General features: G+C 37.1%; 2 protein-coding genes across 2 annotated transcripts; one reads left to right on the top strand and one right to left on the bottom strand.

Annotated features, from left to right (window-relative positions):
- Positions 1–3,821: 3,821 nt before the first annotated feature.
- Positions 3,822–5,850, bottom strand: LOC148910013 (ethanolamine-phosphate cytidylyltransferase-like). The gene is made up of 3 exons (XM_089032939.1): positions 4,892–5,850; positions 4,667–4,821; positions 3,822–4,344 (listed from the first exon to the last, which is right to left on the bottom strand). The coding sequence occupies exons 1-3, from the start codon at positions 5,759–5,761 to the stop codon at positions 4,227–4,229; spliced, it is 1,143 nt and encodes a 380-aa protein (XP_088889065.1). The 5' UTR covers positions 5,762–5,850; the 3' UTR covers positions 3,822–4,226.
- Positions 5,851–5,965: 115 nt separating this feature from the next.
- Positions 5,966–11,106, top strand: LOC148910012 (CDP-diacylglycerol--inositol 3-phosphatidyltransferase-like). Its single transcript, XM_089032492.1, has 5 exons — positions 5,966–6,244; positions 7,842–7,976; positions 8,510–8,549; positions 9,044–9,157; positions 11,082–11,106. The coding sequence occupies exons 1-5, from the start codon at positions 6,211–6,213 to the stop codon at positions 11,104–11,106; spliced, it is 348 nt and encodes a 115-aa protein (XP_088888618.1). The 5' UTR covers positions 5,966–6,210.
- Positions 11,107–11,212: the final 106 nt, after the last annotated feature.

Below are 11,212 nucleotides of genomic sequence, written 5' to 3'. Positions count from 1 at the left end.
AGCTGCAATCGAATGATAGTTGGAAACAAGTACAATTTGCTGCAAATCGGTAAAAGCTGCGGCAAATAATTCAAAAGTTACTTAGAAAATAAAGCAAAATATGACAAAATAAAACAAACGTTGCTAAGAACTTCTGCGCACGCATGGTAAAGGAAGAACTGGAACTAGCAGAGTGTTTAGCAAATCGGAGATGGCGGCCAATTTGGCGAACGCGATATTTTATAGTTCAGAAGTGCTATGTAGCGCCGCCAAGTTTTGCTTTGCTTTTATTTGCTTGCAGCTGTCCCCTGTGGACCACCGTACGTAATAGAACAATTTTCGTACTGCAGGCTGTGGAAAGCTCAGTGCATGCCGTATGTGTGCCTTGCCGTGCCTTTACTTGCCTTGATTGGCTGTTTTTTTCCCTTGGCAATGTGAATGTTCTATAGCCCTATGTGCCATGAAGCGCGATAATGATAGGATAACAGGTAATGTGATTGGTCTGGCAGTGTCGTGTTTTAGCTTGATCGTGTCCGCGCCCGCGTGTTTCGGGTATTTGATTGGATGGAGAGTAAATTCTCGCGCAATGTGATTGGTCTGGCGTATGTCTTGCCGTGTCATGTCCACGTTCGTGACACGGGCTTTTCATCTGCGGGCATGGCATGCATTCTGTAGGGTCTGACGCAAAAGCCATTCTTGGTTTGCAATCATTCCCAAGTAAAATAACGAAAGCCATGGTCGCCGTGTTAGAAGATGTAACAGAATTTGTTAAAAATATCTTTTTTCAAATTCTTCCAACATAACGGCTTGAATCATTTGCATTACATTGCATTGTGGAACTGATTTCCAAGCTAGTGTTTATTTTGTGCTCTTAAAAGCAGTGCCACAATGCAATGCAATGCCAAATCGACCCATCTCAATTGAGGGCTTTATATTCCAAGGAAAGGGGTTGTCCATGGGAGTTCTAAGGTGCCTGTGACCCCTGTTATTGGTCAGATTGGTGGAGAGAGACTCTACCTCATTTTGGGAATTCCTCGATAACCCCCTGATAGGAATTTACCCCCAAACATAGGAATCCCGCAGACCTTTGTTATAATATGATCCAACAAATCCTGAAGAAATCCTTAGAAAGAAGAAAAATTATATTAATTTGAGATCTTTACCTTAGGGGAGAGGGGTTGGTACAAAAACAGTTCAGTTGCCCAAATTATAAATCATTTGACCAAGATCAAAGTACCAAGGCTCTAACAAATAAAACACGTTATGACAAAACTCTTTGTTATTCGAGGTATTTACTTGTATTTTATACTTTATTTGTATCATAAAGTATGGGGGGTGGGCGGGGGGCAAATTCAGGGGGTGGGTCACATAATTTTGAACTCCTTCATTGGGGTGGGCTGATAAAATTTGACAACTAAAAAGGGTGGGCCATGTACTGTTTAATAAACGAGCAGGAGTGTTTTATCGGGTATAAAACACGAGGCGCAGCCGAGTGGTTTTAGACCCGATAAGACACGATCTGCGAGTTTATTAAACGGCTTAGAAAACTCATGATGTATGTTCTCGTATTGTACAGAATTCTTTACGAAATGAACCAAGTTTGATAGAGAAAATCCAAGTTAAAGTTTATGCAAATGAAGATGAATCTATATCAGATATAAAATCACCTTCATGGTCATGATTTCTATTGTGTTTTCTTCATGAATTATTAATGAGTTTTCTAATACGAAATAGAGTATTATAATTGTCATCATCGGAATTTCTCAAGGGAATTTGCAGTTGCAGAGGATCTGGTTAGGAAGTATGTAGAACATCTGTAGTACCTTCGAATGAAAAATTAAAAGGGCAAATGAAAAGAAAAAATTAAGGAAGCAGAGAAACTTAAAGCATGCGAAGACTATGACTGGAAAGACATGCAAGAAAGCAGAATGCTTAAGAAGCAGAGGGTTGTAATCTTGGACCTCTTTTTAAAAAAGCACAACTTGCTCAAGCGCAAAATGTACAAAAGTGAGAAAGTCCAAGTAATAAATGCTTGGCTGTCTATGCAGCTTTTAAATACTACGACAAGTACAACAGAGGAAGAGCATGAAGAAGATGGTACTTCACGCGAGGACACTGAAGATGATGATAATTCATGTGAGGAACCTGATGAGGATACTGAAGATTTGGATAGCGACGAAGAAACTTACATTGTTACTCATGAAATAGGAATTACTGATAGTGGGGAAGACGCTGACAGAGACAAAGAAGAAGCCGAAACAGTCAATGTTACAAGAAGTGGCAGACGTGTGCAACCAAGAACATTCTTTTGGGATTTAGATTGAATATAGGTAAATCTGATCAGTGGATCCTTCTTTCAGGGGTGGGTCATCTGCAATATTGCTTCTAAACTGGGGTTGGGTCATCACATTTTCAGCATCATTTTATAATGGGCGAAGACACCCCTATATTTTATGACCAGTCCCTAAAGTGAATTTCATTTCAACTTGTTATAAATATTGCTAACTTCATTTATGAGCTAATTTATACTCTTTAGCCCTTCCAACATGGCTGCCATGTCTTTTGTTATTTAATTCTCTTGGGAATGGTTGAAAACCATCAATGAGAAAATAGTAGCTATTTAGTGACTAATAGTTGCTATCAACCAGACACAAATGGTCTCTTGTGTTATTTGTCTTTGTGTAATGAATGTTCTGTTGAGTCATAGCAACTATGAGTCACTAAAGTACTTTTCTATTAACTGGGCATACAGAAATTGGCCAACGCTGTTGCAGTATCCCTACCATACTTATATGCATATGCTAATTAACTCATTATGTTTTTTAGCATGGTGAAGTTCGTCAATCAATCAATAGTACTATTTGTCAGTATCAACTTTGTTTTTATTGCATGGTTTTGCTGCATGTGCTCTAGTAGATTAATTACTACTATCTGTTAATAATAATCATTATTATTGCATTGCATTTTTTAATAATAATTTTACAAATTAAAAATCGTACAGAGTGCCCTGAAAAACCATTAGCGGAATTGGAAATGTTTGTGGATCATCTCCTTTTGACTAGGAGCCAACTTGAAACAAGATATGCAATTTTGCCCATGAAAATCAAATAGCATTTTTGATCTACCCAAAATTTTATGATTAATTTCATGGGAAGCATGGGTGGTGTAGCAGTGAGAGCGCTCGCCTCTCACCAATTGCGGCCTGGGTTCGAGTCCCGACAAGCTTGGTGTTGAATGTGAGTTGAGCTTTTTGTTGGTTCTCTCCTGTGCTTCTAGGGTTTTCCGGGTTCTCCAGTTTTCTTCCCTCTGTAAAAACCAAGTACTATATTCTAATTCAATCCTAGGAGATATTCACGATAAGGCTAACCTCAATATCTCCTTTCACACTCACTGATGCAAATAAATTAGTGATTTTAAACCTGTCTTATGTCCGTCATCAAAATATTCCACAGAGATATCCATTTATCTACCCACCATTTGTAAGGTCACAGTAAATAGTTTGCCCAACAAATTTACCACAAATAATTGCATTATTTCTCACAGGGTTCATGGTAAGGTAACCATTTAAAATTCAAGGACTATTCAAGGACCCAAAAATGAATTTTCAAGAAGTATGTTCAGCTAACTATTCCAAAGTTTTACACAGTGGTTGCACTGTCATGGCCGACTTTCATGTTTTCCGATCTTTCTGACTAGATCTATTTCAGAACCATGCAAGCAATGACTGAAGCAAAAATTCAAGAAGATTTCAAGGAGTTTTGCTGAAATCGTAAAATTCAAGAGCTTTTCAAGTGCCCTTGAAAACGTGAATTAAATTCAAGGAGTTTAAGGAGTAGCACAAGCCCTGTTCACATATTTTATTCACAGCTACCCCTCCCAAAAATTGACAATAAACAATTTGGCATTCCAAAATGGTTAACATTAAAATTCAATGAAAGCCATCACAATAAACTTTCTTTACATGGGGGCAAGAAACACTAAGAAATTTTGAGATTAGGTAGAATACAAACCTATGGAAATCAACCCATAAAATACTAAATCCTCACCACCCATCCCCTATTCCTTCTCAAAATAAAAATAATGTAAAATGCCAGTTTTAGTTAGTATGGTAAAAAAATCCTCGAACATTATGGATTTTGATGTGAATAATAATTAGAATTAACAACCAAATTGATATGGTATTTATCTATTAAAAAAGTTATCTGTTTAAAGGTACAACCAACACTGAGGGTGGAAGGAGCTAGTGCTTAAACTATTTTGTTATTCTCCTTAGAGGATTCAAGAGCTTCCATTTGTCGCTGTAATGCATCGTAAGAAGCCCGTTCTTTTGCTTCCTTTTTCTTGTTTCTTTCCTCATACTTCAACCTAAACGAGAATTATGGATTATTATAAATACATCAGACTCAGTTGTGCATTGCTTATTGAAGTTTGTTTGCTTCTGATTGTTACAAGCTGGAATGCTGCATGTGGGTACATCATGATTGTCAACTTTGTAAGACAAGAACAACATAGTGGAACTAAGTTACTGCCATCATTTTATATCATGTTATCGTAGGGTTGGTAAAGCTGTAGCCCAACCCCCCCCCCCACAGCTGAGTCTCTCTCTTCACAGGCACCTATCAAGAGTAGTCCTGGTTGGAGAATGCATGGAGTAAAAAGAAAGCAATAGCATAAAATAGATACTTACTTATTACGAATGATTCTTGCAACGATGTCAGCTGTAGTGATGTTACTAGTGCTATCAAGGATCTTGAATGTTCCCATTCTTCTAGGAATCTCATAGGGATCATTGCCATTGGGATCTTCCATTATGGGAGTTTGCCCATGAACAACTACATCAACCTACCACATCAGGCATTTATTTTAATATAAAGTTAGGCAGGGTAGGAAGGATAAAATGATCAATGTTTACCTTAAACTGATTCATTAATTCCTCAGATACCCTGTAAGGTGCACCAATTATGACCTGATCAACATATCGGCAGGCCAGAACACTAAGCACCCTCTCGTGCAGGTTCATAATTGGGTAGTTACTACCCTTGTAGCGATTCACTACCTGGTCAGTATGTAAACCAACAATCAGATAGTCACCCTCTGCTTTGGCCTTTTCCAGGAAATCCAGAAAACCAACATGGAAAAGATCAAATGCACCTGCTGCGTAGACAATTCTGTCTTCTTGATTTGGCTCCTTCCCATCTGAAAACTGAACAATTCTTTGGGTGGTGGGGAGAAAATGAGAAACACACGTCCAGGGGCTCTTAGCTGCTGAGTCAGAACTGGCACTGCTGACTTGTTCTGGGTCTAAGGCGCTTATAGGAATTCCTTTATCGAAATGATCTTTGGTCAACAACAACATACGTCCCACTAGATTAGTAGTGGATACCCCAGCAGTCCTCTTACATTCCTTGTACCTCCGAGCGTCTTTCACTATTTGATATGTGTCTGTGCCATCAGCTGATAAAGTGATGTCATCACCGTGAACACAGAACTCACAACCATGAGAATCCATTGTCTCTAGAGTTGTGATATAAGGAGCATCTTCAACTATTTCATCAACCCATTTGATTGCACGGACCATCTTGTACCGCTCTTCTTGGTTAAAGACGGGGGGACCCTTGTGATGAGCAATTTCTTCATCGCTGTGAACACCTACAATCAGGTAATCTCCCATTGCCTTGGCTTGGCGTAGCGCATTGGCGTGTCCAAAATGCACCATATCGAAACAGCCATCAGTCCATACTCTTACTTGTTTTTTACGCTTGCTGTCTTGCTCATCGGGCATCTTAATTCCGTATTATTTGGATCTTTTTAGAGAGATTGATGAAATATTTCCACGCTGAGAAAATACAACAGAGAAAGAGGCGGTCCACGAAGCGCTTTCCATCTCGTGCTCTCTGATTGGTTCGATTCGATCAGGTGCCTGAATTACTTCATTCTGATTGGTCAAATTAACAGCAGCTGAGAATAAACTTCTAAGAAGACACAGCTCGTCGACAAGTTAAATATTTACCTCAATTATTTGCATTTTTTTGAAGCATTCGCTAAGTATTTCGACCTTTTTTGAGTGAAAGAGCTTAAAATTTGAAATTTCTTTTGCTCAGGGTCCCTTCTGGTTTCTTTAGCATTTAATAGGACCGTTTTTCGTCATTTCTTTGGGCATCTTCCATCTTGACAAGGAGTTCGTGACATCTTGGTTGAAAAAATACGTAAAACCTTGTTTCATTGAGGAAGATGGGAGTGTTTCTCTTTATACCTAACCTGATAGGTAAGTTATTCACTGATATTTCGATTTTATTTGAAAGTGAATAACTTTGTGGGCCTTTTCATCGTCTTCAGGAATAACAGCATCTGTCCAATCAACTGGGGGGAGGGGTTGGGAGGTTTGGGAGATGGGTAGGAATGGTCTGGGGTTTTGGTGCTTATTCCTTCAACAACAATGACTGTGACAATTTTAATCTTAATCTAATGCAAATAAAAAATTGGGAAAGAGCATACCCCAAATCAAAATATGGCGACCAATTTAAATAGCTGTTGTTTTGCACCGACTAATGATTGACTAGCCTTTCATACATGTGAAAACGCTTTTATGTTTCCACGTGCACACAAGGCTAGTCAGTCGCTAGTTAGTGTAGAACAATAGTTATTCAAGTTGGTTGCCATATTTCTGTTCGGTGAATACCGAAAATAGCAAATTGGGAAAGTTTGAAGTGGTTTTTATTTGTATTGAATTCAAATTTGTTTTACTTATTCTAACCATTTGCATGAAGATGCAGAAGGGAAAAGTCCCGGGGGGGGGGGTACTCCACCAGAATTTGGGTAGGGGTGTTCCGCTGGGATTCTGAAAGGGGTACCCTGTTTATGACAAAAGAAAATCGTATTTGTAGACCCTGTTTATGACAAAAGATATAATTAATTGCACTGAGTTCCTGTTTCAATTATCATGTCATCTCACGTATCATTTTTTTACGACCATGGTAACCAGTTTCAGTCAATACGAAAGTAGAAATCCTGAATATGACAAGAAACTCAGGAAGAATTTGGACCTTGAGTGAAATTGCATACCCTGTTTATGACAAGAAGCTCGAAAAACCATACCCTGTTCAGCGGATCATCCCCGTATAGTTCATATATGGGAGTACCCCCCCCCCCCCCAGGGGGAAAAGTAATTCATGTAAATTTGATAACAATTACAGTACCTTCCAATCACACAGAAAAAAATTGGTTTCTGAGTTTTGATGGACATTGATCAAGGTGCTTCTACGACACTCCATAGGTACGCTCCCTTGAAAACTTTTTCTGTTCTGAAAATGTCATAAAAATACTTTGGTTAATGCCCACTGAAACCCTATTTTATCGCAATGACAAATTGTAATATTTCACACGTGTGATTGGTAAGTATTGTGATGGTAAAAAGATAGGTTATTTAGCCACCAGAAAATAAGTTGCCCTTCTAGCTAGCAGACAAAGAAATGATACTCAAGGAATTGATATTACATTTTATCATATAGATATCGAAGAAATACCAGTTTTTCTCTAGTGTCGAAAACTTGATATCTTTCACCAGTGGAAGATACCATATCTTTCACATGTGAAGATATCGCTGTTGACATAGTAACATATTTTAATAAAGAATTTTTGAGCTTTTGTTTTATTGAAGTTCCATCGATGTCTATATAATAAACAGAACATTACATGGCCGCTTGGAGTGCGCTCACTCGTGAGATATCAATTGAACACTCGAAGATAAAATTCGTATCTCCGCTCGCCCATGCAATATCCTCTATTTATCTGAATATGGATCAAAATTATGTCCAAGTGGATTGAGTCTATAGTCAATGAACAATTTATCTTGATGTTCACAGGCTATTTAAGAATTATATTGGCATTTGCTTCGTTTTACTACATGCCGTTTGATTATGTCAAGGCAACAGTGGCTTACATAGTGAGTGGGTTGTTGGATGCAGTTGATGGTCATGCAGCAAGATACTTCAACCAAAGTAAGCACTATACCCGACAAATATACAGGTTTTTGTCAAGCATGTGAATACAGGTTTTTGTCAAGCATATTGAAATGAATTATATTCGTATGTAAATAATGTCAGCACAGGAGAAATAGACCATTTTCAAGTTCCAAATTACCACTGTATTTCTTGATTAAGAACTCATTTACACAGAGTTACCCTCGATTTTGTGCAGAATGTTCACATGTTCCAGTCAAGGTCCGTCAATATTTCAAAGTGTTTGTGTTAAAGTTATGAACTTTACTTTACCATTGGTATTTGTGAATATTTAAACACAGATACCACAGAGGCTAACCCTGTGTAAATGAGTCTGTAATCAAGGAACATAGTGGTAATTTTAAACTCAAAACTGGTTTTTTATGCTAGGAAAAGTACAAATAAAGCTTTGAAAAATGTCATATTGTGACCAGAGCTCCTTAAAGCATAAAATCTTGTGTAAATATATTACAATTATGTATCCATTATAATCTATAATTATACTGTAATATTAATGGTTAATTGTCCAATAGGTACAAAGTTTGGTGCATTCCTTGACATGTTGACAGATAGGTACGTGCACCATATGTATGTCAAAAGACATTTTCAATTTGTGATTTACGAGAGATCACTCAAGAGATGTAACACTTATTGAATTGCAGCCCATTTAACCAACTTCCAAAGGAAAGACATAACATCCAATTGCACACATAGATATCGGTAATAGGGAGCTTAAGCATGGATGATGAAACACACGGCAACGACAACTGGAAGTCGGATTGTTGCGTGTTTAAGGTACTGAACATGTCTATACGAGTGCACTAGTAATTTTGTCTTTATTGGCAATGGAATTTCCAGTTGTAAACTAATCACACAAAAATTCAAGTTACTCTTGCTTTTTATTATATCTCTAGTTATCTTTAAATTATCCTGCTAAAAACAAATTCCTTGATCCAGGGGTTTCATCCCTGATGTCTTTATTCCATCGTCGTTGTGTGTTTCCAAGTCAATGCTTACGCTCCCTAATATAAAAACTAAAACTGTAATCATAATTAATCTTGTCTTAGGTGTGTGACAACATGTTTGTTGATGATGCTGTCTGTCTTCTATCCATCCTATCTTTTCATTTTCCAAACACTGGTTGCCCTTGACATCACCAGTCACTGGATTCATGTGCAAAGGTAAAAACGTTTAATTTTGAGGGTGATGTATTTTTCATTTCAGATCACATGTCATTCCCTAGAGTATCATTTCATCAATATAAATACAACTCAAATAAATAGATCTTATTAGACATTTTAGGGTAGAATATAAATCGATATGATTTTGAGTTTGCTGTATTTTGCCCAGCCAAATAGGGCACAACAAAATACAAAGATGAGAACAAAATGTCCACTAGTATTCTACCCATAAAAAAATCATGAATAATTAATGACCTTAGAACAATACAAAATCACTACCGTGAAGGTATCTGTAAACCCTGATACAGAATTCGCCCTGATTTGCATAAGGTTGACTTTGAAATATTTCGGCCAAATTACATTTAATGTTTAAAATTTTTACTCTAAAAAAGAAGCATTAATCTAGACATTTTTAAGTAATATATGATATTCATGTGAGATCTGTATGAGGTTTTAAATCCTCATACAGATCTCACACGAAATAATATATATATTACTAATAATTTAAATGTCTAATAAGTTATTATTATACAATTGAGCTTACTTTTTACCAAAAAGAAGCTGGCTTCAAACAATTTTTTTGAACTAGTTTTCAAACTGTTTTTTTACTATACAAGTTAACTTAGGCTCTAGGCTTTCTTCTGCATTAGTTTTACTCTAACTTCAAAAGTTGGATAATAAAGAATCTTATTTCTAGGAGAATGAAACAGTCTGAAACATGGTGCCTTATCAGGGACAAAAATTATATCATTCGGACAGCAATGATTTTTCGATTAGAAAAGGGTCAGGGGTTGGTACTGCCCTATATAGCTATACCAGGTCTGACTAACGCCGTTCGCTTATACAGGATATAAAAATCGCTCCGATCGGGACAGGGTATATGTGTGAAATCAAGCTCTCTCTACTGAAACAGGGATCCATTTTGCACAACCAGGGAAAAAGGGTATGGTTTTAGGATATTGCTCTGAAAAGGGAGTGCAGAAGGGAAGGAAGGGGAGCGGGAGAGGGAATAAAGGGGAAGAGCGGGGGAGAGGTGAGAAGGGGAAAGAAAGAAAAAGAAAAGGGAAGATGGAGGGAAAAAAAAAAAAAAAAGAAAAAATACAAAGATGAAGAAAAAGAAAAAAACAAAAAAAAAAAAAAAAGAATGGAAACCAAATTCAACAAAAAAAAGAAAACAGAGAAACAAAAATAAAAAAAAGAAAAAGAAAAACAGAACAAAGAAAAAAAAACAAAAAAAAAAAAAAATAGGAAAAGACCGACAAAAAGAAAAAAAAAAAGAAAAAAAAAGGAAAAAAAAACAGGCGAACAAAAAAAAAGATAATAAAAAAGACAGAGGAAAATACCAACACCACCCCCACCACCCCCCACCCCACACCCACCCACCCCCCCCCCACACCCCCCCACCCCACCCCCCCCCCCCCCCCGGCGATTAGAAGTTATTTCAGCATGCGACTTTCACCCACAAGACTCTTGAATCAAATGCTTGCAAGTTTTTTACGTTTTGCGATGACTTGCAAAAATTATTCCAAGATAAACACAGTAGTCAACCAAATCAGTGTGGCAACGGTAAATCTCAAATGTATTATCAGCCAATTAGGGTGTGCTGAATATATTTCAAAAACAAATCATTATAGCGCTATTTTAATGTAATGATGGGGCTACGTTGGTGAAAGCCTGCGTTCTAACTAGGAAAATGAGGTAATGTATATATATTTTAACATCGATATATTGTGAGTACTATTGTACCACATATTTTAAGTGTGGAATTGTATTTGTAAAAGCGGACATTGGACAGAAATGGAAAATGGCGCTATATAAGACTAAGTATTGTGGTTGTTGTCGTTGTGTTGGTATTATTATTATATTATTATATTATTATTATTAAATGAACCAATGATAAAGTATCAATGGGATATTGTGGCAGTGCCTTGATGAAAGGAGATACATAGCAATAAGAAAATTGACCTTCTGGAAACTAATTTTGAGAATCTTATTACAAAGAAGGGTGACGAAAAAAACAACCACCCATTTTTTAATGGACCTTTCTCGCGTGGC

The sequence above is a fragment of the Actinia tenebrosa genome, unplaced genomic scaffold, assembly GCF_029948245.1.
Source record: "Actinia tenebrosa isolate PJP-AT-01 unplaced genomic scaffold, QUT_ActTen_1.0 PGA_scaffold1__47_contigs__length_23844297, whole genome shotgun sequence".
Classification (NCBI taxonomy): domain Eukaryota; kingdom Metazoa; phylum Cnidaria; class Anthozoa; order Actiniaria; family Actiniidae; genus Actinia; species Actinia tenebrosa.
The sequence above is the reverse complement of the archived record's forward strand: the minus strand, read 5'-3'. Positions and strand labels throughout refer to the sequence as shown.

Bases quoted from the DNA above. Each gene is read 5' to 3' on its own strand.
- LOC148910013 (XM_089032939.1), bottom strand. From the start codon at position 5,761: ATGCCCGATGAGCAAGACAGCAAGCGTAAAAAACAAGTAAGAGTATGG. The intron at 4,822-4,891 runs GTAAACATTGAT...CTGATGTGGTAG, and splicing joins AATTAATGAATCAGTTTAAG to GTTGATGTAGTTGTTCATGG. The intron at 4,345-4,666 runs GTAAGTATCTAT...ATTCTCGTTTAG, and splicing joins GCAAGAATCATTCGTAATAA to GTTGAAGTATGAGGAAAGAA.
- LOC148910012 (XM_089032492.1), top strand. From the start codon at position 6,211: ATGGGAGTGTTTCTCTTTATACCTAACCTGATAG. The intron at 6,245-7,841 runs GTAAGTTATTCA...TGATGTTCACAG, and splicing joins CTTTATACCTAACCTGATAG to GCTATTTAAGAATTATATTG. The intron at 7,977-8,509 runs GTAAGCACTATA...ATTGTCCAATAG, and splicing joins AGCAAGATACTTCAACCAAA to GTACAAAGTTTGGTGCATTC.